General features: G+C 40.1%; 2 protein-coding genes across 2 annotated transcripts in view; one reads left to right on the top strand and one right to left on the bottom strand.

Moving 5' to 3' along the window:
* csmd2 (CUB and Sushi multiple domains 2) overlaps positions 1 to 10,837 on the bottom strand; it is a 300,458-nt gene extending 289,621 nt beyond the window's left edge. Inside the window, 1 exon segment of the mRNA XM_084738310.1 lies at positions 10,031 to 10,837. Coding sequence (XP_084594436.1) covers positions 10,031 to 10,208 — 178 coding nt within the window. The 5' untranslated portion in view covers positions 10,209 to 10,837.
* A 2,903-nt stretch (positions 10,838 to 13,740) lies between these two features.
* Positions 13,741 to 27,455, top strand: part of c19h1orf94 (chromosome 19 C1orf94 homolog) — a 37,851-nt gene continuing 24,136 nt past the window's right edge. The window contains 5 exon segments of the mRNA XM_084739432.1: positions 13,741 to 14,006; positions 15,990 to 16,206; positions 17,117 to 18,083; positions 19,744 to 19,884; positions 21,520 to 21,631. Of these exon segments, the coding sequence (XP_084595558.1) occupies positions 13,741 to 14,006; positions 15,990 to 16,206; positions 17,117 to 18,083; positions 19,744 to 19,884; positions 21,520 to 21,631 (1,703 nt within the window).

Here is a 27,455-nt window from a genome sequence, read left to right as displayed (position 1 = left end):
ACAAAGTAATAGCTGTAGCTTAGGGTGGTGATACATGACAACATAGGCCTGAGTGTGCAACATGGGAAACTTGCGTGCAATGCATCCTGGTACACGTAGGATCAGCTCAGTGAGCAGAAGAACTCTGCTTGCTTTCTTGGTCAATATTACATAACTTTGTTAAAGACTCAGTTCTGATTTGTCAATTACCTTATTCATTCTGAATAGCAGACTGCTGTTATAAATAGCAAACTACAGACACAGTTCTGATCATAGACTCTGGGTGGCTTGGTGGAATCAATAAGATTCTTTTTAAATCAATAAAATAATTTTTAAATCAATGTTTTCTGTCAAATTATTTATTTTTTAGTAACTAGCCGTGTAATAATCAAGATAATCTGAAGGGGGCTTCACGCCAATCATTAAAAGATGTGATTATAGGTGGGTTTTATTCCATTCAGACGAGTATTCATACTAAGTTAAGCTAACCAGCTACTAGCTGTGGCCTTATATTTACAGCGTGGACATGAGAGCGGTTTTGATACTTTCAATTAATTCTTGCCAAGAAAGTAAGTAGGCATATTTGCCAAAATGCCAAACTATTGATTTAAAGAAACTCTAGAAGCTCTAAATCTACCGTAAAGCCACAACTTGAGGTTTTTGTACTGATGAGCTTTTGTAGATGAGCTGGTAAGTAGATTTTTTCCCTTCAGACAAAACCAGGCCAGCTGTTTCCCCCTGTCTCCAGTCTTTATGCTAAGGTAAGCTAACCAGCTGCTAGCTGTAGCCTGATATTAACTGCACAAATATGAGAAGTATCAATCATCTCAGCTAACTCTGTGCAAGAAAATCAATAAGTGTATTTCTTAAAATGTCAAGCATGTGAAACAGGAACACAGTATCCACTATTGACTGCAATAAATGAGAACACCAGCTTTTGGATACGTAAATGTCTGGAGCACCAATGTTTAAAATCAAATTATCATTCAAAACTGAGCCATCAAAAGATTGAATGAAAATAAATATTAAAAGTAAATGTTAAGATACTAAAGTCAAAATTAGGAACATCTGCAAGTGCCACAGACACACGCACACAACGACCGACTCGCTCCACATGATGACTCTGCTTCTTTCCCAGAAAAAAAAGACCACTGACAGATTGCCTATATGTTGAAAGGAGAGAGAAGCTGTACAGGAAAGGGGAAAAAAAGACAAGGACAAGGACAAGATACCTCCTGCGCAGGATCTAATCTTCAATCTGTGGGATCACTGATATCTGATAAGAACAGTGTAAATCAGGAAGCTAAAGAAACCCCTGCCTGAGCTTTGTGTCTGTACAAGACAGACAGGGCATCTACATCTGTCTCTCACTTTGTGGGGATTTACAGTAGCAGGAGAAAATTCCCATGTCTGATAATAACAGGAAGACGAAAACTAGAATCAAGATTGAGACTTCTCTGTGATAGCTTTGCTCCTACACGTGGCTCAGGGAGCTCATGTAAGCTCTGGATTGATATCAGTTATTTATATATTTTCAGCTGTAGTTATCCAGGGATGATTGACTGAGCACATATGTTCTTTTCCTGATGTCTTGCTTTGCAGCAGGTGTACGGCTGTTGTGCATATTCACACCTGGGAGCTGCCCAGTACAACCAAGCTAGTCTGGATGACTGTGATTGGGAAATGTGGGTAGGAAAAGTGAAATGTGAACCACTTTCTTCCCAAGATCTTCAGCATATCCCTGAGCAAGGCACCTTGCCATAACCTGTCCACCCACCATCCATTGTCTGAAATGGACCCAAGCAGCTTTAATGCCAACAGCAGAAGACTGTAGATCGACATTAAAGCTCACAGCAGTACGGTGTAGGGTTGCAACTAATAATTATTATTTTGATTACTATTCATTATTATCATTATTATTGTTATTCATATTTCATTTTCTCGTTTAATCACTTAGTTGTTTCCATAAAATGTCAGAAAAGTGTGAAAAAAATTGTAATCACTGTTTCCCAAAGCCCAGGTGACGTCCTCAAATGTCTTATTTGGGGACTAAAGAAACCAAAAAACATTCACATTTGAGAAGCTTAATCATTTTGATGAACAATTTTCATGATGTTTTGATATTTTTTATTAATAAATTAATCATGAAAATAATGGACACATTACTTGATAATCAAATTAGTCGTTAAAATAAAGCACAGGGTTCTTACACCTTTTCCAAAGTCAAATTCAAGAACTTTTCCAGCACCTTACAACTTTGGTAAATTACATATTTATATACATATACTGAACTGGATTATTTCACTTTTTCATCGCATTGAATCAGATGTTATTTTGCTATAAACAACCAAAATGATGTTTGACAGCCATCTACAGAAGGCTTTATGTCTTTATCTAAAAAGTGAACTATTTTTTCAAGTAGCGATTTATTATGGAAGTACTGCAAATGCAATTTGAAGCAGTTTCAAATACTTTATCCAAAATCAATGCACCCTTGAAACCTTGAAAATACTTAATTAAAATTCAAGTGTTTTCAGGGTTTTCAAGCACCTGTATGAACGATGAGAGCAATAGTGCTAATTTATATTCCATGGATAAATAAAGCAACCAAAATATACATTTATTAATGTGGCACCATGCTCAGGGACATGCTGAGAGTCATATTTAAAGGAAACAATTATTTGTCATTTGTTTTTTTCCTCTGCTTGTCTCAGATTTGAATTATTGACTTTACATCCAGAGCCCCCGGATATACATATCCTTTGGTTTGAATGTGCACTGCATACTTCATATTTAATGAAGGCAAACTATTTCACTATGGCCATAACATCAAACTTAAACACCATTTTAAAGTGTTTAATAGATGAAATAACAGAGGAAGCAATTGAATTGTTCTGAGAATGAATTGGATGTTCCTCATCATCTCAATGAGTGCCACTTTAATCAAGACATTCTGCAAAAGTGCATCTGGATATAAGTTCATAAGGTCTAACGGTCCAGTTTGTGTGTGTGTGTGTGTGTGTGCGCGTGTGTGTGAGTCACTGTGTGGCTGTGATCAGTGTGACGAAGCACAGTGACAGAGCTCTGGCCATCTGGAGACAGATGACAGTGTGAATCACCAGAGAGGAGGATGGAGGGAGAAAAAGGGGGGAGGTGGTGGGACGGATGGATGGATGGATGGGGGAGGATAGGAGGAGAAGGTATGAGGGGGAGACAGAGAGAGAGAGGCAGAGGAGCTGGATGACACATCGGCAGGTGGGTGGGGAAATGAAGGGTGCTCACGAGGACGAAGCATTTGCATCATCTGAAAGCTGCGCACGTGCTCACAGGCACACACACACACACACACACACACACACACATGGACACACACATCCTGTGTCTCAGTGGCCCTTTTTGAGCTAGCTAATGACCTGCTTGTCAACACTTTAGTCTAATCATCCTAGAGTGAATGGGGGTGGCAACTCACAGACTCATCCAAACACACACACACACACACACACACACACACACACACACACACACACACATATATATATATATATATATATATATATATGTACACTCTAAGTAAGTTTCCTTCTGATGAATCCTATTTGAAACCAAGGGTTCTGTGTTAGGGTTCCATGAAAAACTCTTTTCATCCAAAGAACCATTTTTGGAAGAAAGAGGTCTTCAGGGATTGTTGAAGCTATGGGTGTTAAAAGATCCTCACCCTCAAATATCCAAATATTAATCAATATGTTTTTTCCTTCTGTTGAATACAGTATGGTTCTCTGTAGAACCCTCAGATGAGAAGCAGGTTGTATTTTTTTTTAAAAAAAAAGCTATTATTTGATCGTCCTTAGGGAAACCATTAGAAAATAAATGGGGTCTCTGTAATACCCAATGGATTGGTTCTAGATGTACAAGGTTTTTTTTTGCACCCTTAGAAGGTGAAAAGGTTCTGGATAGAACCTCCCGAGAGGGGACCATTACACTATAGAACAGTTCTCTATAGAACCAGTCATAGAGGTTTCTGGGTGAAACCGTTCATAGATGGTTCTATAACACTTTATGTTGGGTTCTAGGCAGAGCCCTGTGAATAGATTCCAGGTGGAACTTTTATAAAGGCTCATACCAGGAACCAAAAAGGGTTATCCCATGGGACAAGCTGTAGAACCAACTCTGGTTCTAGTTAGCACCTTTATGTTTAAGCGTGTGCTATCCCACAGCTTCCTTACATGCTGTTAGTTGTTGAAAAAGGCATCTGCTTGATGCCTGATAAGAAAATCAACGCTCCAAATAGATCATTTACTAAAGAGGGGAAAAGAACAGAAACATAGGGCCTAGATTATCTCTCAGCTGGTGAAATCTTATCACCCCTCCACTCCGACAGCCGTCTCCCCTCTCTGCCTCTTGTTCCCCCTCACAGCAGAGTCTGTCCTGCTGTTTTTTACTCCCCGTGCCACCTCTTCACCATCTCCATCTTTATCTTGATTGCCTCTACACAGCTCTCTCCCCTTCGCTCAAGTACGAAAAAGTACCAACAGTGCATCTACTTTGCATTCCAGACATTTCTCTGTTTTGAGTAAATAGATAATGTCATCTGTTTCTGAGCTCCCATTCCATCCTTTATTGCTCAACGGTGAATGTAGAGAGCAGATGGGAGATGGGAAGCAGCAGAGCGTGCAGGTAGTGCAGGATTGGAGATTGTGAGTAGCAGGCAGACAGGTGGGAGAGATGTGAGGAACAAAAGGGAAGCGAAATGCCCACATACTCATCATGAAAACACATAGGGGGAAACATCAGACACACGGGGCTCTGTGTTTGCTGAGGTTATAGGACTTACAGTGAGACAATGCAACACTTTTTCTCCTCAAAGACCACTGAGTCATCTCTTGTTTGGCTTCTCTCAACCCCCTTTGGAATATATTTTCAGCCAAGTACCCCCTGACCTGCGCAAAACATTTTTTTAATTGAAACACATTCTTCCAGATTCTGATGGTATTTTGTCGACTGTTTCACTTTCTTCTTACCTTCCTTGTGTATTCAGCTTTTTGTACTGCTATGTTCCGACCACACATCCATTTTCTTGATTTGCAGTTCCCAGCAAAAATGACTATACTATTTTATACAATAATAAATACATATTTGCTCAACAAATCATTTGGTCAATCGAATGTAAAGTGGTAGGTTTTTTCAAATGATATCTTCAAATTGCTTTAGTCCAAAGTCCAAATAGATTCAATTTAATATCACATGAAAGACATGCAATCCTCACATGTATGAAAGGTCGTGTTTGGAATTTTTGCTTTAAAAACGAGAATAGCTGCAGATTAATTTTCTGTCAGTCAAGTAATATTTTTGACTCTACAGCACCAGTGAAATAGTGTTTGAGTATGACAATATCACAATACCCCAAAATACAGAATGGATAGCCTACTAAATTCAGTAAAAAGCCAACATGAGAAATTATCTTGTGATATGATCTTGTCCAATAGGGGTCTGATTGACTGTGTCTAATTGAGGGTTCAAAGCCATGAAAACATTGGAGAAACCCCAGTTTCCAGAGCCAGCTCGCCCTCCGCCGAGGAGCAGCTGCTGCTGAGGCTGTTGGCCGGGGGAGCTGTCCGTGGTGCTGAACACAACTTCAGCTCAGCGACTGATTCAGCTGCGGCCTGCGCTGTCCAGGGTGCTGAAAATGGCTCCATACAAGGGTTTTTGGGGGATCCCCTTTAAGTGCCCCACTAAATTATGAATAATTCTATTTCGATTGAACAAAGCAAGGGCCACCCTAGACGAGGAGTCTAAGAAAAGGTCTATTGAAACTAAGGAAAGTTAAAAAAAAAAAAAAAGCTAAAAGCTAAAAACACTTTTTGTTTCCTTGATTCAAACTAATGGATTCCACTCTCATTCTATTCCAGTCATCAGATAATTCATTACTAAACCATCAACCGCAGTGTTGCAAATAGGTGTTCCCAATTAAAAAGGCACCAATTCGAGGTCCGCGGCCTTTTAGTGTGCCTGAGGGTCTTTAAAATGAAAAAGTTTCAGTTTGTCATTTTTTATTTGTGGAACTTCAAAAACGACTTTATACCAAGTTTTTTTTTCCCCCCTCCTCCCTGCGTCAGTGCATGGACACACACACACACCCCGCAGACTTCTGCACACACACTTTCGCCTTGTCTCTTTCTTCAGGAGCCTTATGACTGCGCGAATACAAGCAAATGTCATGAAGTGAAAAAGATAAAAAGGAAAGGGGCATCAAGCCCTCCAGTCCTCATAACATTACTGCACGTTGCATCATGAGCACAACGCGGTGCCTCCATATAAAGGAGAGAGGCGCGTTTGAGAGCAGAGAGGACGCGGGAGCGTGATCTTGCGTGTAAATGGACATGCTGAGCGACTGTCTCATGCGCCGCTGACGAATGATCTAATACCGGAGCCGGAGTGGAGTGGGGAGCCGAAACACGCAGCAGATAGGCGAGACACGTCATCCTCAATCTGCCTCCTCTTCCTCCTCTGCCCTCCCCTCACCGGCCTCCTCTGCATTTTCTCCTCTAAATGAATAAAGGTTGATTACCGCTTATTGAGCGACGAGTCCACTGAGACAGCTGCTTTTGATCCCATGGAGAGCGCGCGCTGCTCTCTTCAATAGGGTCTTTGTCAAAAAAAAAAAAAAAAAACCTTTCACACATCTCTATCTCCGTCATTGTGGCCCTTTGAGAACTCTAATAGGGTCACAAGGGACGCTGAAACTTGCTAGTTGACAAATGAAGGCAGTATTAAAGCATGATCATACTGTAGGGGAGACCAGGGAATATTGTAACACCAACTTAGTCCTATCAGTGAGACCAATTAGAAACGTGCAGCAGTGATGTCATCCATTTCGTGCACCCCTATTTCCTTTATGAGCTCAGGGAATAAGTGGCATGTCTCTGTGAGCAATATTGTAGATTTATCAACCATAAAACTCATTTTAAGGTAAGAAAGTAAAAATTTTAATATTATTATCATTATTTGCTTACCGTTCATTGTATTGCAGATACAACTGTTTGACTTAAATAACCTAAAATATCAGATTCTCTAGTTTAATTTGATGCTTTGCAGTCATGTCAGCTTCAAGCCCACCTGCTAAAACAGTAAACTTTGTAATGGCAGCTTGGGGTGGGGATGGTTGTAAAAGTTCATTTATATGATGAGAATTTCTGCATTGTGGCCATGAATTACTCGAATAACTCAATATCCAAAAGAAGTGCACACATTGTCACAGCCCAAAGACAGCCAGTTTAGCAGCCATTTACATTTTTCACAGCTCCCTGACAGTGATACAGTCCACACTCACAAGTTTGTTTTGTCACTTTTAATTGTTCACTTTATTCAAAACGGTTTATTTTTAATTCATCGTGAATTGGAGCAAATTACCTCTCACTTTTACGTCTATCCCCAGCTAGTGTTACAACTCACACCAGTAGTGGGGTAGGTCGTAAAGACGAAACACTTTGTATTTGACATTAACTCACATAATCTGTGATTGTGTAGTAGATGTCTGATTGATTTCTATTGGTGGTAGACAAATATGGATATCACGTATCAAAGTTTGAGAGATCTAGCATGAATGGCCACTGAGTTACTGATGCTTATGTAACAATGTCAGTTATACACCAATAATATGTAACAGAGTCAGTATACATTTCAAATAGGCAGTGTAGTGTTATAATTACACAAAATCTGAGTTATAACCTGTCACATTTAGACCACCATAGTCAATATGTGGAAAGTATGAGACTTCTGTACCCCTGGTTCACTTTTGGTCCCACCCATGAAGGGTATCTCCTGTCTTCACCAATTCCCTACTGCTGTTGTACTCCATTGGAGAGTGAGCAACACTCCAATTGTAGCAACAATGCATATTTTAGTTCTGTTATTAACAGGTGTATTCAATAGCTTATTGAGTAATATGGTAACATATTCCTGTGTCATTTAATTTGTGTAGGGGGCTCAAGTTATATGATCACAGTTCACTTGAGGGTTTTGTTATTCACCTTTTTCCTGTCAGACTAAGATCGCCTCTTCAGATATTCAGTGGTGTCAGGTAGACAACACTTTGCACCACTGGTTACGCTTAAACGAAAAGCGTTACTACCATCCCAGGTCTCCCCTACACCTGAGACATGCCTGTGATGCTTATCAAACTCAGCATGGGAATGAGCATCCTTCTCATTGGATCGGCGTGCAGCATCACACATGTATCATCAGCCTCTGCTGGTCATTAAGTATGGCTCTGGTTTGATGAAGTATGCGGGTGGATAAACGCCGCCACGAACCCCGGCGGGTCCCCCCCCCCCCCCCCCTCTCTCTCTCTCCGCTCCGCCTCTCAGCATAGTGTGAGGCTCTGGTGCCGCTCAATGGGAGGATGGGGCAATTGCTGGTGGCTGCAGCAGCAGCAGCACCGAGGGACGCGCCAGCCAACCAGCCAGACCACCTCAACGCCGGCGTGTGCGATATTCAAACATATTTATTGACACCGTTTAAAGTAAACGTTGTTACAGGGAGGCAGATAGATAGCCTGGCCTCTCTCCTGCTCTTCGTAAATATGTGCAATAAGTTAGAGTCGCTTTACTGGCTCCAAAAGTAGACTCAAACGGGGAGAGAGTGGGCAATAAAAGGCTCCCTGGACGCGAATAAAACAAGAAGCCTCCTACGAATATAGCCGCAATGAGATTTACTCCACAGGAGAGTCGAGGGAGATTTGTCAGGGCTGAGCTGAGTGTGATAAACCTACATCTGGGTAGCTCAAATCATGGCACAAGTTTGTTAAAAAAAAAAAAGTGGGAGTCACGAAGGGGTGACGTGTCTGTAAAACGCTCGCTTATTAGAGTATGATGAGACCCAACTGCGCTTTGGTAGAAATTGCTGAAAATGTGCCCAGTTTCCACTCACTCGTGGATTATGTGCTGTCCAACCAAAGGTATGAGTGGGCGAACACAGAGCCATGACTCACTGTCAAATTCATATTGTGGCCGTGGCAGTATTCTTGGCTTTTGCTAAAAATAGTGCCCATTCTGTGGTGGGGAGCCAAGACAGTGATAAAACGCTTGGGCTTTCTTTGCCAAAAAGGACCTGCTCAGGATGGCAAAGAAGAAAAAAAAACATTGCGGCTCTTCCCCGAAAAGCTTTGGCTTCTCAATAACACCACAAGCTTTGCGTGATGAATGTCCACAGCTACGGGAAAATAAAAAAAAAAAGAAATTAAAAAAAATTACGGATCAGTAACGGAGTCTCTCCTTTTAGAAAACACATTAGGCTGCGAAGACGTGAAAGTAAATTAATAGTAATGATAATCTGTTGAATGCCCAGCTCCGGTTGCGAGATTTCCATTTGCAATTAATCAAGGACAGAAAAGCCAGAGTCAGTTAATTAGGCCTACACATGCACGCAAACACACACACGCGCGCGCACACACACACACACACACACACACACAGAAAGAAAGAGAAGGAGAGAAACTGCACAGAAAATGTTGCTCATGGTGTTTACTTGGGCAAGTAGAAGATCGTATGGAGAAACTGAGAAGGAACAGTCAGAAACACACACACACACACACACACACACACACACACACACACACACACCCTTTTGGACTCTCAGCAGCATAATAATCAGCCGGCTGCTTGACCACCTCAACTAGCATTCCCAAAACCTATTTGGGAAGCACAATCTACACCGAATGCTTATTTAAACACCCCCTCCAGCTCGTTTCATCCACCATCTCCTCAAAGCACATGAAACACATCAACAGAGTCAAGCTCAGTTGCCATTCCTGAGGATCCGCTGCCACCAAAATAGCCACCCAGCCAGCCACCTCTCCTCTATTAATAACTTTGAGGCGCTGGAACATCCAGCGACATCGCAGCAATCCCAAATGCGCCTTTAGGATGAGGAGTTGGTGTTGCTGATGCTGATTTGCATTCAGTCAGGCAGAGTGGAGGGTGGGCGGTGGAGGAGTGTGGGGGTAAGCCTGCTGCATTTTACATGTCTCCAGCTGTACAGATTGGGGGGGACTTACCCTTTACTGAGGCGGCCAGTAGCCCCATATATAAGAACAGCACCCGGCTCCAATGGTGCGCCTGCACTCCCGCCTTCATTAGAGCAAAAATCCGTATTCCGTCCCCTTTCCTGCATGCGCATTCCGCTCTCCGAGCGAGACCCGTTGCTGCTCCGTCCCGGTTCGTAGCGGCGGTCATGTCTTTTTCTCTGGTCTGGCAGGCACGATACTTCTCAGATGGTCAAAAAAGGGAGATTCACTCGGTGTCGGCGCTGAGAAAAATCCCAATGCATGGAGGAGGCTCGGATCTCGCAGCTGGACTGAACCATGTCATGCGGGCACCGAGGGGTTCAGAGTCTCTGTCTGAGAAGAAGATAGATTTCACACCTAAAGGGGGGGAAGAAACGGAGGGAAGGCAAACCAAAGAGGGGAGATTCAAGTGGTCACTGCTCTACCCCGCACCACGCGTTAAAAAAAAGAAATCACGCAAATCCAGCTCGTTCGCTCCACATATGCAGTAGATAGAACCAGACAGACGTCAAAAAACCAGGAGATCCCTCCTTCAGCACTTATCTGTCCTTGTGTTTAATTTATCTCCCTTTAATAACAACATCTGCGGTGCCGATAATCCACGTTTAAACTCGTCATTGATTAAACCGAGATTCAGAGGAACGACCAGTGATTGAGAGCCACACAGGTTATCCGGATCCAAGAGGAAGGGGGGAAAAAATCACCTCGTTTTAAGAAGTTCTCGACCAAGTCAATGATCTTATCGTATAGAGAGAAATCTGCGGTATGGATGGATGTATTCCCAGGATCTCAGCCACAGCAGCGTCGTCTCGGGTCTGTGCGACGCCAAGATTCAGACTGCAGACCTGCTCCTTCTCTGCGCGTCTCTCCCTCTCTCTCTCCCTCTCTCTCTCTCCCTCCCTCTCTCTCCTCACCCTCCCTCTCTCTCCCACTCAGTACCTCCACTCACATCATCTGCCTGCAGATAGATCTAACTTACTCCATTCACTAATCACACCAACTCACTGGCTATTATTATTATTATTATTATTATTATTATTATTATGAAGGAGGGGGGGCAGGAAATGATAGGAACACTACCGGCTTCTTTTCACTCGTTTTCCACCGGCTAAAATCCAGTTACAACATCAACACACAAATGAATATATTCAGTCTCATATTTTTTTTTCATTAGTAGGTCTAATGAGGGACAATATTGATTAGTGTTGAGGCATATCTCACGTGAAACGTGGTCCACGCGAAGACGCAATCGCATTTAATGTTTCATATAAAATTTCATAAATACTAACTAGAGCTTTTGTGTCTATAACTAAGCTTCCAAGACACCGTAATGGGAGAAGTTGTTCATGTCAAATAAAGAAATTGGCTTACGCGCATGCGCAAGTACGTTTTGGTTCCAACTTTGACTACTCCAAAGGTATCTGCACCAGTACTTAGAATAAAGCGCGACAAAGAACTTCAACTTAACAGAGAGATGCGGAGGTTAAGTGACTTTAACGCAGGACTGTCATCAGAATGTCATCTTTTTTTCTGTCTTTTAACTGAGAAATGTCCATGTAGTTTCTTAGTGAGGGTCCAAACTGAGGATAGGCTATTAATTACACATTGTAGAAGGTGAAAAATTTACTGTTGCACATCCTGGTGAAATGTCATCTAAATGTTAACATTCAATCATCTTCACATAGTCGCTGAAGAAAACTTGCTGAACGTTGTATCAGAGGTGACCATAGTCATTTTTTAAATGACTTCTCAAACTCTGATACACAGTACCTATGTTTGTCTAGTACCAATAAAACTCATGTGATGGTCTACTACACAATCACAAATTATTTAAATGAATATAATCTTGTTAAAAATTTTTACTTTCTTACCTGAATATTGTCTTTTTTGGTTCTATGATCCACAGTGTTGCCCATGGAGACATACTGCTTCTCCTGTGAGCTCATAAAGACAACAAACAATATTGATGGCATCAACATAGCTCTTTTCTGATTGGTTTAACTGACAAGGTTACAACTGCCCCAGTGTTACAAGACTCCCTGCTCGCCCCTTTATTGTAGGGGAATGTAGATTAAAAGGTTGATGATTTCCCTTCAACTCACCCAAGTTAATAATGTTAATACTACTACTATTACTACTACTACTGCTACTACTACTACTTCTACTACTAAAAATAATAATAATAATAATAATAACAATAATAATGATAAGAATAATAATAATAAGAATGATGATGATGATGATGATAATAATAATAATAACAATAATGATAATAACATATAATGCATTAGATCCACCTTGTCCCACTTTGTTATGGTAAGATTTAAGGGCCCACAATGAGGCCATTGTCTCCATCCATTAAGACCAATCATTGGATTGCCTGGCAGTTTAACATAGATGTCCACTTCCTGCTCACTAAACGTGAAATTGATGCTTAACAGGCCGGAACCCCTTGCCAGTAAATTTGAATGTCATTTTCAGTTTTGCATATGACCGGTATAATTAGTTTTCCGCAATGCACCGTGCGTGGAAACAGTCATGATAATGAAATGCATGTTGGCCTTCAACCCCACATATATGATGGTGACCATAAACAGTCCCCCCATAACATTAAATTAAACTTTACCAACACTAGACAGATCCTGCTCCCTCCTGATCAGGCTGTTCTGGAACACACCAGGGCATCTTTGTGTCAGGTAGGGAAGACTAGGGACAGTTGCAACAAGTCCTATTCTGTGAATCAGAGACATGCTACCTCGAGCATAATCACACTGCACATGCTCAGTTAGACCTCCTTCACACCAGGAAGACACATTCCAACATCTGCTACAGCATTTAATGAGGAATGAAAGTAAAGTTAGTTACTAAAGTTCATGAGCTGCATTTTTGTCACACTGTCCTAATCTGTCCAAAGTTTTGTATAATAAACACGTTTAAGGTTTGCTGCATTGCAAATTATTGTCGTTCCATTTCCATTTTCCATGTTGTTCCATCCAAATTGTTCCAAATTGTTCCATGTCTCATACTGAAATAGCATATGCATCTACACATTGACTCAAGGCTATATTCTGTGGAAAAAAATGTAAAAACTAACTGTTATGCGATAATTATTATTCAATATAAAACACATAAAACACTAACACTATAAAATTATAATAAAACAATGCATAGTTTCAGGATATCTGAGATAACAAAAAAGTTAATTTGGGAAATTTTATGTGTTTTTAATATGTTGCAATTATCAGCTATCTTGTTGCAACCATCCCCAGTCTACCCTATAGATTCTGCTTTTCTATGGATGTAAATTATCTACTCTGGTAATTTCTATTTAAGTAATGCGTTTAGAGTTTGTGTGTGCATATATGTTTACATGCAATGCATTATTTAAGCCTACACATCCATTTATTCGCTAGAGTGATAATTGGAGATAAACTATTCCATTAAAGCGGACTTGAACAACTCACGTCCAACTTCTTGTCAGCTGTCGTCTTTAAAAACACTATAGTAGGAACTAATTGAAGAGATAAAGTTGGATTTACACTGTTTGAATCAGTGAAATGGTCTAATCTACCGTTAAATCATCACTCTCGAATTCCCACCGGTTCCTATGACAACCAGCCAGGATCACATATTGTTTCCTTACAAAAAAAAAAAAACCTGTTCAAAGTAAACAATTGAACGCTGTAGAGACTGATAGGTTTATGCGTGACAACAACAGACAGAAAATGATGGGACCACAACATCTCCGCACGCCACGAACAACAAAACGGTTCGTGAGCGCATTTGCGCCATTTCCGCGCTCCACCTGGATCCATCCGCAGGTGCCCATTGACGACTTTGATCGCGTCTGCAAAAACATCTGGAGGAGAGCCAAGGAAGCCGAAGAGGAGCAGCACACGGGTCAAAGTTCAGCCGAGAGAGAGCAGAATAAAAACTGCACGTCTCCAAACAGAGACACAACTCTCAGGTAAGGCTGTTGACCCACTGGCACGTCCATTATAGCGAAAACACTCAAGCAAAAAGCACTGTGCCTTAATGTACAGGCCGACAGTAGCTAGTCACCTAGGTAACACTTACTATAGTGATTTTATACATCTTACAATACATTAATGTTATATCTTTGCAGGCTTTTACATTCTGACTAAATGATGCTGGTGTAGCTGCATCACTTTGTTCTTAAGTGTGGTAGATTATCATCTCATCTTCCTCCCCAGGAATATGGTACATCTGATTATAGAGCTGCTCCAAGTTAGTTGATTAATTGATTAGTCGATCAATAGAAATGAATTGTCATCTATTTTGGTAATCAATTAACCATTTCATATTAAAAAAAATAGTATTAATAGTTTACAGTGAGACTACTACATCAGAGATGACTTCTGATTAGGTTATTAATTTTGCTGTAATTGCTTTGCAAATCATTAATAAACAATTATAAACAAGTTAGTTTTCATACATTCACCTGGGCTCACTATTTGGCAAAATCCTGTTAGTGCTTAGTACTAATTAATCTTACTAATGAATAACTATCATTTATAACTGGCAAAATGGATCCTTATTGTGAAGTGTAAAATAGATGATGCTGAAGGTAAACACTCCGGATGTATGAATCTGGTAATTCGATATGTGAATTTGATTCCAAAGGAAACTCTTTGACTGTTAAGAAATGTCGACGGTGGTTAAATGCTGGTAACTTTATCAACAAATATTTGATGAAGCTGAGACATGCTGGCTAGGCTCTGGGAAATTGTGATAAGCATTTTTCATATATATTTTTTTACATTTTATAGACTAAGTAATTAATCCATTAATTGTGAAAATAATTGTCAAATTAAAAGATTATGAAAATAATTGTTCATTGCAACCCTGGTTTGTAGTAATGAAATTAGAAATGTTGGTAATCAATTAATAAATGGTCTTTTTTTTCTCACTTTCAAATAAGCCATCACTTCCGCAGTTATAAGTGGTACTAAGCCATTAATGTTGGGTTATGAGTTTTCCATTGCAACTATAAATGCTTGTTCTCTGTTTTTTGTAATACTAAATGGACTGTGGTCCACTGTTGAGGTCACCCTGACATGCTGCTTCTATATGAGCTGTTTTGTCCCTAGCTGTGCCCACAGTGTTTTTTGTTTTTGTTTTTTAAATTCATGACACAGACCTCGATAGATATGGATGGATTGATAGAAGAAAGGCTGAGGAGTTGAGGCCTATTTCTAACCTCAGATCTTAACATTCAGCAGATCAGGTGGGCTGCTGTACGGTCATAGACCCACTGTATAATGTTAATGTACACCATCTGCTCACCGGCCGACCGGAGCTTCCGTGACGTCTCCGTTATCATAAGCATCCTGGGTCTCACCGGACCGTCTGTTCCGCTTCGCGGCTCGACAGTCGACAGGCTGGTGACTAAAGAGTAGCCTCATTAAAAAGTCATGGTTTGAAGCGGGTGCTGCACCGCACATACAGGATGGAGCCATGGACCCAACGATTCAAACTCTTTCAGGCAAAATGTTAGGGCTCAATAAGACGTCCAGTCAAACATGGCAATGAAATCATGGTGACTCCTACAGTTTACAGTGTCAGCTGGTTAACTGAGGGCATCTTAAAATATGATGGATAAAAAGTGGACAACTCTTCCGGTGCCATCAATTAAACTTATTTCAAGCATGTTCATGATACAAGTGACCTTTTCTTTATACGACACGATCACCATAGAGATCAGATTCTAAAATAAATGTCTCCTTCTAAAAAGTCAAACTATATTGGAGATGTAAAATTATCTAACGCTGCTATCAGACATTTCATTTTTTATGAAAACCCCTGCAAACAAGAGTGCATGAGCCAGTTCACCTTGTAGTGGTAGCAATTTTGGTATGATGGCCTGTTACGTGTAAAAGTTGTGCTAACCCCGCCACACTCCCACACATCTGTGTCTCTTCCCGTCTAGGGCCGAGGAGGAGCTGCAGGAAGAGACAGATGATTTGGGTCTGAGCACACTGTATAAGGAGGACAAGCAGCAATACCACCCTAACTTCATCCTTCCTTGCCCTTATCTCTCGGGCCGCAGACATGCCCACGATGCCGAGCCTGCACAGGTACTGAGCCCGGTGATGGAAGCAGAGATGAAACGAAGTGAGGGGGAGGCAAAGGGGAAAAGATATTTGGTGAGTATGATGACTTTGGAGGTTAAAGTTGTTTTCAGTGTTGATTTACTGCAGTCTACTAAACCTCTGCTTGCCTCTGCTTTGGGCTGCTGCAACAAAGATTTATTTAACCTAAGATGAATTCTAATATGGGTTTTGCTAAACTAGGTTTAAAATGAGCAAATCCAGATTTAAATTAAGCAGATCTTTGTTGCACAACTAATAACTAATCTCATTTTAGTAAATCCAGGTTTATTGATGTAAATTGATTCTAAATTACAATAAATATTCAAGAAATCTAAGTGCTGTCAAGACTTAGTGTAAAAGAGGGGGGGAACCATTAACTTTTGGCAGCTCTGTATTCCTTAACAAAATGCTACATTCTTTGCTAGCTAGCTAAAAAGTTCTAATTTGTTTAATGATAGCTAAAACAGTTAGCCCAGTTAGCATACTCATGATAGCACAAAATGTCTCCCCCTTTGAGAAAAACTTACTGGTAGAATAAATGTAATTTGGGCAAATAATAGTTTAACAGTTTAAAAACAGACAACAGCACAGTAAGTGATTTATTGAATCAAATAGAATGAAAGAAAGAAGAGACACATCATAAAACTCAATTGGGTTGAGTTTATCCTTCAACTTTCTTTGACGAACTTCCAGGAAATTTAATGCTAGATCACATTTTGGTGCAACACAATTAAATTTAATCTTGGTTTGTAGTAAAAGCTAAACTGAGGTCTGAGGAGGGGTTTAATTTTAATCTTTCTTAATTCTGAGCTAGTTTACAAGTTTGGTGTAACATAATTCTAAGTTAAACTATGATTTAGGTGGGCTTAAAAATTAATTCTAGTAGCTGCAACCCAGTTATTAAGAAACTGCTCATTAAGGGATAGCGATATTTTCTGTTGTCAACAATTCACTGTCATGTCAGCAGAGAGATGTGGAGGATGAACAAAGAAGTGTGGAAAATTCCCTTAAGAAGATTTTGGTCACCCAATCCAGCAACAGGAGAGACAAACAGAGCTCTGCGCCTGAACCTCAACGTCTGGCACCAAATCCCATCTGCTCTGCCTCTGAGGACCACACCCCACACCTGCAGGAAAAACAACAGAGGGATACATGTGAAAGTGAGGATGAGCAGAATGACAGAAGCAGTTCTGATTCTAGTCACAATGACGATCCTGTAACTCTACCTGGGGTGCGAACTTGCGCCACTGATAGCAGTGATGAGAGTGACAACAATGACTGTGAGGAAGAGAAAGATGAAAATCCACACTCATCTGATGAATTAATCTCTGACAGTGAGCAGGATTTCCCATCTTTCAGCACAGAGAGGGACTTTCCTCCACTATCCTCCACCAAGGCTGGCGTTCGACCATGTCCCACGGAGCCTCCAGCCTCAGGGAAGATGCATGGCCAGTGGGAGATTCCCCTTTCATGCCACCCACATGACATCCCCACTGCCACTTTGGCAAGCCGCACAGCCACCCATGCGCAGGCTCCTGTCCAAGGCAAAGCAGAAGCACCTCAGGCAAACTCTGAAACCAATGCACCAGCAGCAGCCCCAACGCAGCAGGAGGCCTATGACCTACTGGCTGACTTCCCGGCTCTCCAGCCCCCAACGAAACCTTTAACGTTGGGTGTACTGCGTGATGGGAAATCCAACGCCAAAGATGCGGATGGGAAAAGAGGGCTTGTTTGCTTACCAAATCACCGCCAAGAGAGTGAAGCTTCCCATCGGAGGGGGATGGAAAATGTGCCCCGCGAGGTCTCCTCCATCTGTGCAGGAGATCAGAAATCTGTGCTGGACCTTCAAACATTTGGCTCCACCGGCCAAAGCAAGTCTCCTACCATCAGCTGTGAGGAACCGAAGGCCAACACTCAGCCGCCTCCTAGAGGTAATAAATCTGCCGTGTGTCTCTGCCTCACTGTGCCTCTCCTTCTATCAGTTGGTATAAATAATCTGGAAATACAAACACACACAAACATGCCTGTCTGAGAATCTATTATTGATATTAATGACACTGTCATACTCCGCTAATTAAAGACAGGAGAGAGGCAGCAGCACCTGTCCCAGACAGAAACGCCGGCACTCAGAAGTTGCTGAGTCCAGCTCACAAAGTTTTACCTTTTTCCCTCAGCCATTTTTAAAACTCATTTAATGAACCTCTTTCGTTTCTGCCACAAAGCAGACGGCTCAGCTTCACCACTTTGTTGACTTTTCTAAACTTGAGACCTACTTCTTCATCTAAAAGTTGTGTCGATAGCAAAACAGCTCAATCAGAACAACTTTATCAATCGGGTGCAGTGATCTGTGCAGCTCTTTTCCACCCACGTGCAAACATACAAGCGCGCAAACATTGCGTCTCTCTGTGTAGGTGTTAACACACTCTGACTCTGCGGCGGTGTTGCAGAGAAGTACTTCCTCAGTCTGATGACTCAGTGGGAAAATGTTTTCATAATGAGGAGATTATTGTGCAGTGGCAAAGTGAATTACACGGTGAGCCTTCCGTACTGGCTGTTGGTGTAGAACAGAACAGTGGACACAGACATGAATTAAGTCAACAAGAACTCAAGTACATTATGTTCATTTTAGTAGTGAGCATGGCTTGTACACTACATACAGTGCCTCCTACAAACTTTACAGTGAGATCATAACTATTAAAATTTTTTATAAATATAAAACAACTAGGATTACCACCTTGCAGTTGTTTGCAGCCACAAACCATTCAAGCTCCAGTTTACGTCCATGTTTATTTTATTTTTTTTGGCAAAATCTCTACATTCACATGTACGATTCCACTGAATGATTTCTGATAAGAAACATGCTGTCTTCACTCACAGACAATGTTAAAGTGGAGTACAAAGGAGTGATATAACATTACGATGTCACAGTGAAGTTGACCTTTGGGATATAAAATTTCATCATCTCATCAGTTTATCCTAATGGACATTTGTGTGGAAGTTTGTCATAATTGATAATTAATTAATTAATAATAATTAGTGAATTCTTGAGTTATGGCCAAAACCATGTTTTGTGAGGGCATAGAGACCTTTGACCACCTAAATCTAATCAGATGATCCTCCGAAGCATAAAAACATTTAGTTTAAATTTAGGAATATTTTCATTTGAGGAAAATTGAATACATATACATATATACATACATACATAACATTATTTGATACTGCAATATGCGGCTCTGTTTGAATTCCCCTCTGCTTCTTAACAGGTGCACAGCATGACTGTGGCTGTAGGCTGTTCTGCTCCGCTCAGTAAATGTGCATATGTGATACATACTGCTGGCATTCCTCCAGCAGTTTGCAGTCAGTGCTGATATGATAGAATTAACTCTCTGATGACACAGGCCTGTTGATTCAATAGCACTTTGTTGATCCCTTGAGGGGGGCTGCTGAAAATTCTTTTGCCATGGAAAATAACACCATTCTATTAAGCTTACACTCTGCAACACACTTAAGATGACACAAGCCAGACAAGACGATGTGCATGTGAAATGGGTTATGGTGCTAATCCTTGCCCCCTTGCTGTGCATGCTGCAGTTGCAGGTACAGATGGCGTGGGTGGTAATGCCAGGTCCTGGGCTAGCGCTGCCAAGGCGGGCATGAAGCGAGCAGCTGCCCCTCAGGAGAAAGCCAGACCTTGTACCTTTCAGCCGATAGTTAGCATTAACAGAGCCAAAGGTAAGTTTATACCCTGGCATCTATATCCAGCGTGTGTGTGTGTACAGGAGTTGTGTGTGCAGGGGAGTGGGTATTACGTTTCACGGTGGGCCACATGAAGAATTCATCATCATCATCACTGGTTGGGCGCATCTATTTTGCAACACCGACTGACCTGGTGGTTACAGCGTGTTCTCTTGGCCTTTAAACGCCGTGCTTCAAAGGGTCTGTGTGTAGTGTTTTTAAACATCAATATATCATTGTCAAATTAATTGTGATATTTTGTTTTATTTACCGGGTGCAAATGAGGCTGCGGTTGAGATGATTGGTGGTCTCTATCTCACACCAGTGGTATTGTTACTGTTTGTGACATTAATTAATCTGTGCCTTTTATCAAGCACAACACTGAACAGTGTCAGCTCTCTGGCAGTGTTTGAGGTGCTCTGATATCGATATAAATAATAAAGTGACATTTTTACAACATAGACAAGTAATCGAGTCAGTTTTAAAGCACAGATCTGACAGAAATGTGTAGAAGAGGTTATAATGTGTATTATAACATTAGATTTTCCATAAATCCTCCATCTAAGATGTTACAAGTCAACTATGGCTTTGCTGGGCAGCTCACATGCCCAGATACTGGACTGTGACTGGAAAATGTACAAAGTTTGCTTTCAAATCTTGTCCATCATGAAATTTGGCATGGCCTCACAGAGACTGTAAATTAGTTTAGACATGTCTGTGTACATTCAGCCTGTCAAATTATGTTTTTTTTAAGTTCGGAAAACTGAGTATACCATTATAAATTATAAAATTGAATAATCCAGTCAGTTGCCGCTCTGGAAAAGTTGCTTATCTGATGCCGTGTGTTGATAATAATAGTCTGAATTGGCAGCTGATCATGTAGTACAGTGTACATGGTGTTTTCTCTGAGACATCTGATTGGACTCTTATTCAAGTTAACAAGGTGTTTAGAAGTTGCACTGAGGAGACTTTTCAAGTTAGTTTGGTGCAACTTAATTTAAAAGCTGTAATATGTAACATTTCTGCATTAAAATGTCTAAAAATGTTAGACATATGATGTAAATTTTGTTCAGTTGTGAACTTAAATTATCCCAAACATTTCCAACAATGTTCAAGTGCAGAGAAATCTGGAATTTATTCAAGATAATGGTGCATTTCCTGCCAACCATTACTAACTATTTGATAGTTGCTATATTTTCTTGCAAAAAGATACCATACTTAGGATACATCAGAAAGTGAAGAAAGAAGTCAGCACACGTGACTAAACGTAACATGAATAAAACTCCCATGATCCCAGACTACTTCACAATAACATCAAACTTGTTTGTTTTAATGTGAGAGAGACCCCTAGCGGCAGAATTTAAATATTCTGCATTTAAAGTTAAGCCATGATTTAATCAGATTTAAAAAATTAAGCCTTTTTGGTGTAGCCCTGCTTTAGAGTTTATATCTTTTTAAAAATGTCTTGTAAATATATCTTTGGATTAACTTGGACAGAGCTAGTAGTCAGATTTGTCCAAACAGTAACTTCTCTGAAGGACTATATTAACGTAGCAGGTACAAAAAAAACAAAACAAAACAAAAAAAAGCCCTTTTTTTCTGTAATCCTTTACTTCTTTTGTCCTTTCACAGGCGGATATACTGCTGTTAAGAATTTCACTCAAAAAGGGACTCCTTTCCATCCCCCCATCAGGCCATCCGTGACTACCTTGTGTCATGGCCCTCAACCCCGCAACCCAAACTGGTCTGTTAGACCTGGTATCTCTCATAACCATCAGGTGAGGTTTAAACTGATTCACGAATACACACTTGAACGTGTAAGCTGATATGTGCAGTATCACATTACTGTTTTCCATATCACATTGTATTTTTCCCTCTTGTAGCCAAATGGATGGTTTTAATGGCTACATCATCTGGTAACCTAGATTTAATGGCTTAGTGATTATGTGCATTTTTAACAGTACTCAGAATTTAAACTGGAATCAAGGCAGAGGTTTTCTTTAAAGTGGGTGTAACTTCTTGGTGACCCACATCATCACAGCACTACTTGTCCTGTATTATTGCTTAGTTACAGACCATTCACAGCTGATCCGAGAGGCGCTGTGAAACCTCTCAGTCCAACAAAGCTTCTGTTGCCACTCAGCTCTCCCTTTTCATTTTTTTTTCTGCAGCTGAACCATAGAAACACCACACGAAAAGACTTATCACACTTTTGTAGTGTTAAAATAAATAAAAAACCTGTTATACTGCCATAGCAGCTAGCACATATTCACAGCATATTTGCCAAGTACATTTCTAGCTTCTACCTCGTCTTCATCGCTTCCACTGAGGTACTTAGGAGTGCTGTGCATTTGCTAGTTAGTGACCAATGTATCTCCAGCGCTAATGGCTGGGTTGGCATGAGATTTGGCGTGTTCGTACTCCCACCCATTAAGCCAAACTGTGGTGTGAAATACCTGTGAATGTAATCTCTGTTGGCCAGCTTTGAAAACTATTCTGTCGTGTGATGTTGACTGATAAAGTAACAAGAAACTCTAATTAAAGCCAGTCCATTATGATCCATTATTATCAAATTTCAAATTAAAACAAATTAGTTGAAAGCAAACAGATTTCACAGAGCTGATGCACTTTATTTTTGCACAGTGGCAAAATGTTGGTTGTGATTACTGTGTTACAAACAGCTGGCAGCCTCTGTGGTCTCCAGGATCCAGGGTATTAAGTTCAACAAGGCAAAGTGGTACTTACAGAGGTGTATTCAGGGTGCATATATCAGGGAGATTCTGACACGTTAGAGTACCTCTCAGCCAAACACAATGAGCAATTGGAACAGTGATATAACTGTATTTTTTTCTGACACATATTCAATCAAAGCTTGAACACCAGTTAAACTCTTGACATTTAATTTCTGGTGCAGGGAAAACATCTTAAAATTCAGTCTATTAAAACAGCTCGTGTAACTTTGTAGCAGCAAGGTGTAAACATGTAATTACAAGGAACAAGGATCCATCTTTTGCACAATGAATAAGAGCAGCTAAGTGTTGTATAAGCAATGCAAATCTGTGACCATGTATGCCATTGAAATGAAGATTCTGCTTTTGCATCGTTCAACAGTGGTCTCACACACACAAATGTTTATTTGTGTGAGCATAAACCATAAGCATAATGCAAAAGCATTATGCTTATGGTTTATGCATTCAAACAATCTGAACCACTTCCATTTATTTACACTGTTGTGAAGGTACCAGTCAATCCGATGATAATGTTAATAGTCTTTGGATGAATTTTAAAAATTACAGCTGGATTTATTTGTTTTCTCTTTCAACTGAGGAGTTTGTAGCTCCCCACAGAAGTGGGGCTCGATACTCACATATTCTCGTATTTTAAAAAGAGGTTCATATAACCTGTGGTTTTAAGGTAGGAAAGGCTAAGATGTGGTGAGCATGAATGATTTAATATTCCACAGCTGTGACCAATCAAATCTAACTGACATCACTGTGACAACAAAAACAAACAGTTCTGACTCTTCAAATGTTCATTTATTTTTCAGTCCATCAAAAAACTTCTCAAATATACTTTGACTTTTACAGAGTGTTTTTGCCTAAGAATTCAAATTGAAGGGACAACATCAAAAATACATATATTTCCTCTGGCCTGTAGTGCTCTTTTTCCACCTGTACTGTTTTGGTGTGACTTGCCTGGTTTTGGAAATATTGGCTGCAGAGATTTCTGCCTTCTTTCCAATATAACTGAACTACTGGCACTAGTCCCATGTTGCTCAAAGCACCAAAAAATACTTTGCAGTTTCATGTTGGAACTACTTTCTCTCTGATGAAGAATCTACCTGAACTAATTTGTTTCTTACAGACAGAAAGTAGTTTCTACTTGAAATGGCTCACAACAAGGTCTGTGAATTACCTTGAGTAAGAGGGCTGTGATTTTTGGAAAGAAACACTGGTTTTGAATTTTTTAGGTGTATTTTTTGGGTGCTTTGAAACTGAGTGCCAGTTAGTCCCATGATATTGGAGAGAAGGCAGCCATCTCTACGACTCATATCTCCAAAACTCTGCAACTCACACCAAAAAATTCTAGGTGGATAAACAGCACTACAGGGCAAAGCAAAAGTCTGTAATTTGGAGTGAACTGTCCCTTTAAATGCTTTGACATAATCTGTCAATTCAGATGAGTATTATAGCCAATATTTATCATCTATCATTTCATTATCTGAATAACAAAGAACAATATAACTTAACTATAAGCTGCTGATAATTTATCAGCCCAGATATTTATTGTGCTTAGCTTAGCATACACAGTAGACTGTAAACAAGGAGAAACAGCTAACCTGACTTTGTCATAAAAAAGACATTTTCATATGGATTAAACAAACAAATAACATGTTAATTAGTGAGCTTCAGAGGTATTGGAAAACAGTTTTTTAACCTTTGTTTCCAGGCTTTATGCTAAGCTAAGCTAACGGCTGCTGCCGGCTGTAGATAAGTGTTGAGCGTACAGACATGAGAGTGGCTTTAACCTTCCTATTTTTTAAAGGACAGAATTACCTCTTACTAATCATCCAGCAACCTTGAAGCAGACAACTAGTCGCTGAATGAGGCAAAGCTACTCAAATGACCGGCTTTATTTAGGTTTTTCTCTTGATTCAGTGTCAGGTAAGCAGAATATTTCTTCTCTCTACGTAAGAAACAGAACAGAGTATTTTTATATCTCTTCCTCTTTCTCAATCTCGCCTCGCCCTGCCCTTTCCGTCTATGACCTATTTAAATTTGGGTTGCACTTTCTTTTACCGTGTGCGGTGGTGACAGTGACAGCACGGCATACTGCACTCTGAGGTTTGCCCCTTTGGCCTCAGCACTTCCAATCCAGCAGGATAATTACTGAAGCTGCAATGCACATTCCCCCTGGGTGGAAGTGGCAATATGGGGGTCTCTTGGTGTCAGCTGAGAAATGAGATGCAAGGAGGCAGGCCTGAGTAAGAGAGAGGCAGAGGGAGATAGAGATTGTAAAGTGCATGACGGTGATGGAGGGAGACATTATAAAAGTTTTATTTTTGGCAGCAAAACAGCTGATGCAGAGATGCAAGTAAATGTTTATAGAGAGTGTGAAAAAGTTATGAGAACTATTTCAGACACTGACACATTTTAAAATCTTTCTCCCGGTCTTTGTTTCTGTCTTCCCGCACACACAGAGAGAGGCTGGTGCTCCCGTGGCCCTACACTCTTAGAAATAAGGGTTCCAAAAGGATTCTTCTTGAAGGGCTGAGGTTCTACCCATAACCATTTGTTTCTGAACAACCCTTTTTTTTGAAGAAAAGGTTTCTTAAGGGTTTTTGTAAGACTAAAGGTTCCTTTTTCATCTTAAGGATAGGATTCATTGAGGGTTCTTTATACCATAATATGAATAGGGCTGTGATGATAGTTGCATTGACACTGGGTTGAGCACATTACTGTCATAACCGCAAATTTTACTTTGCAGAGTCAATTTCACAAGGCGTTTTAGATCAGTGCAATAATCTATTAATACACCTATGGATCAGAACCGCCACAAACAACAAGTCAGTCTTACAGTCACAGCCCGAAATATGAAAGAGTTCTTGGTAGAAACCCCAGGATGGATTCTGGATAAAACCCATGGAAAATAAAAGGGTTGTTGGTAGAACCTCTTTGGTGGGTTCTAAATAAAAACCCTTGGAATATAAACAAGCTCTTGGAAGAACCGCCTGGGTGTGTTATGGAGGAACAGTTCTGAATAGAACTCCCATAAAGCATTCTAAGAAGTAGGGATGCAGCGATTAACCGATTTTACTATTAACTGCGCTTTAAAACGTCACGGTTATTTAATCCCACATCCCAAAGGCTCCCAAGGCTACACCGAGTTTTTCTGTTCTCACTCGCAAAAAATGGACACTATGCTGGTACATTATTTTTGGCGCAACCTGCACAGAATGAAAACAAAGTAACACCAGAGGTGCAGCTGCTTACATGTTGGATACACCAAGAAGGACCAGGGAGTCATTCAAGACGATGGATCACCCGTCTGCAAAACCTGCCAAAAAAAAAGTTGCGGCTAAAGGGTCAAACACATCTAACTTGATGCAGCATTTGCGGGATCAGCACCCAGCTTTACTCGCCAAAGTAAAGGTAACACATAATAACTGAGCTAAATTACGTTAGTGGCAAGTTACTTAATGAAACACTGAGATGGTAGGGAGTTAAATATAAATGTCACTTACTTTTATTTCTATTATAACTTGTGAAGTGCTTGTCTATGATAAAGTGCTATATAAATGTAATCCATTATTATTATTATTATTATTATTATTATTATTATTATTATTATTATTATTATTATAAAACTTCAAACAAACAAAAAACAATAACAGGATTTAATCAGGCCACATGTAAAATTAGATTAATTATTGAAAATAGATTATTAAAAATGAATTAAAAAATAGACATGGATGACAGTTGATGACAATAACACTTAAGTTTATTACCCACATGAGTAACATTTTCCCCTGGGGGATCAGTAAATTAATCTTAGTCTTATCTTAATAATAATACTTAAAATACTTTATTTCAAATATTTTTCCACCATGTTTTTAAGTTCTGTCCTCAGGTCCAAAAGAAATGTAGAAAGAATACACAAACTGAAAATATTAAATAATTTTGTGATATTTTTGATGAAAAGAGCCGTGCAGACAGACGTCCTGCAGCCTTTGACTCCATTTGTTTTGTTCAAAAGTGAAATACTGACATGCATGTTTACAGAGCAGAGGTCACTTTTATTTAATGCCAAAGAAAGAGACAGACTTTTTGTTTATCTTTATTTATTATTTTGTACTGTATTATTTGATTACTGTGTTATTTCTGACAGCAGTAAATAACACATTAAAATCTCTAAAGAATGCTCATGTGACTTTATACATTAGTTCATCAGTAGCGTTGTGAAATTAATTAATGCATAATAATTGTGATAATCGTGAAACGGTGATTATTCCTCAGACTATAATCGTACAATCAAAATCTATAATCGTTGCATCCCTACATAGAAGTGTTCTCTGTAGAATGTCTCATAGCATGTTCTGGGGGAAACCCCTCACAGATGGTCTTTGGTATAACTCTTTATGTTGGGCTCTTGGTAGAACTCTCTGAGAGGGAGAAAGAATGAAACCTTACAAAAGAGGTTCTTCTATTACCAGAAAGGTTCTTCTTTAAGGTTTGAGTTAGCACCTTTATTTCTAAGAGTGTAACTGTTCTTGCTCCAAACGCTGACCATAACCTAAATATTCTGCTATTAAAGTTTTACAGCAAAGAGAGAGAAGATAGTCTGCAGAAAAAAATCAGTAAGGAGAAAATAAAGAGCCTTTTATCGAGAGTAGGAGTATGAATTTGAATGTGCTGTGAATGGGCGATGGTAATCATTTGAGTTTCTCTTTAAGAAAACCAAGGCCATTCAGGTAGAACCAAGGTCCTATAGATGCCCACGTTCTGAATTCTGAGCGTTTTACTTGCCCTGCCTTTCACTCAGTCACCCTAACCATCGGTTAACATTGA

The sequence above is a fragment of the Lutjanus erythropterus genome, chromosome 16 (assembly GCF_056507025.1).
Source record: "Lutjanus erythropterus isolate fLutEry1 chromosome 16, fLutEry1.hap2, whole genome shotgun sequence".
Taxonomy (NCBI): Eukaryota; Metazoa; Chordata; class Actinopteri; order Lutjaniformes; family Lutjanidae; genus Lutjanus; species Lutjanus erythropterus.
This window is presented reverse-complemented; position numbering and strand designations above follow the sequence as displayed.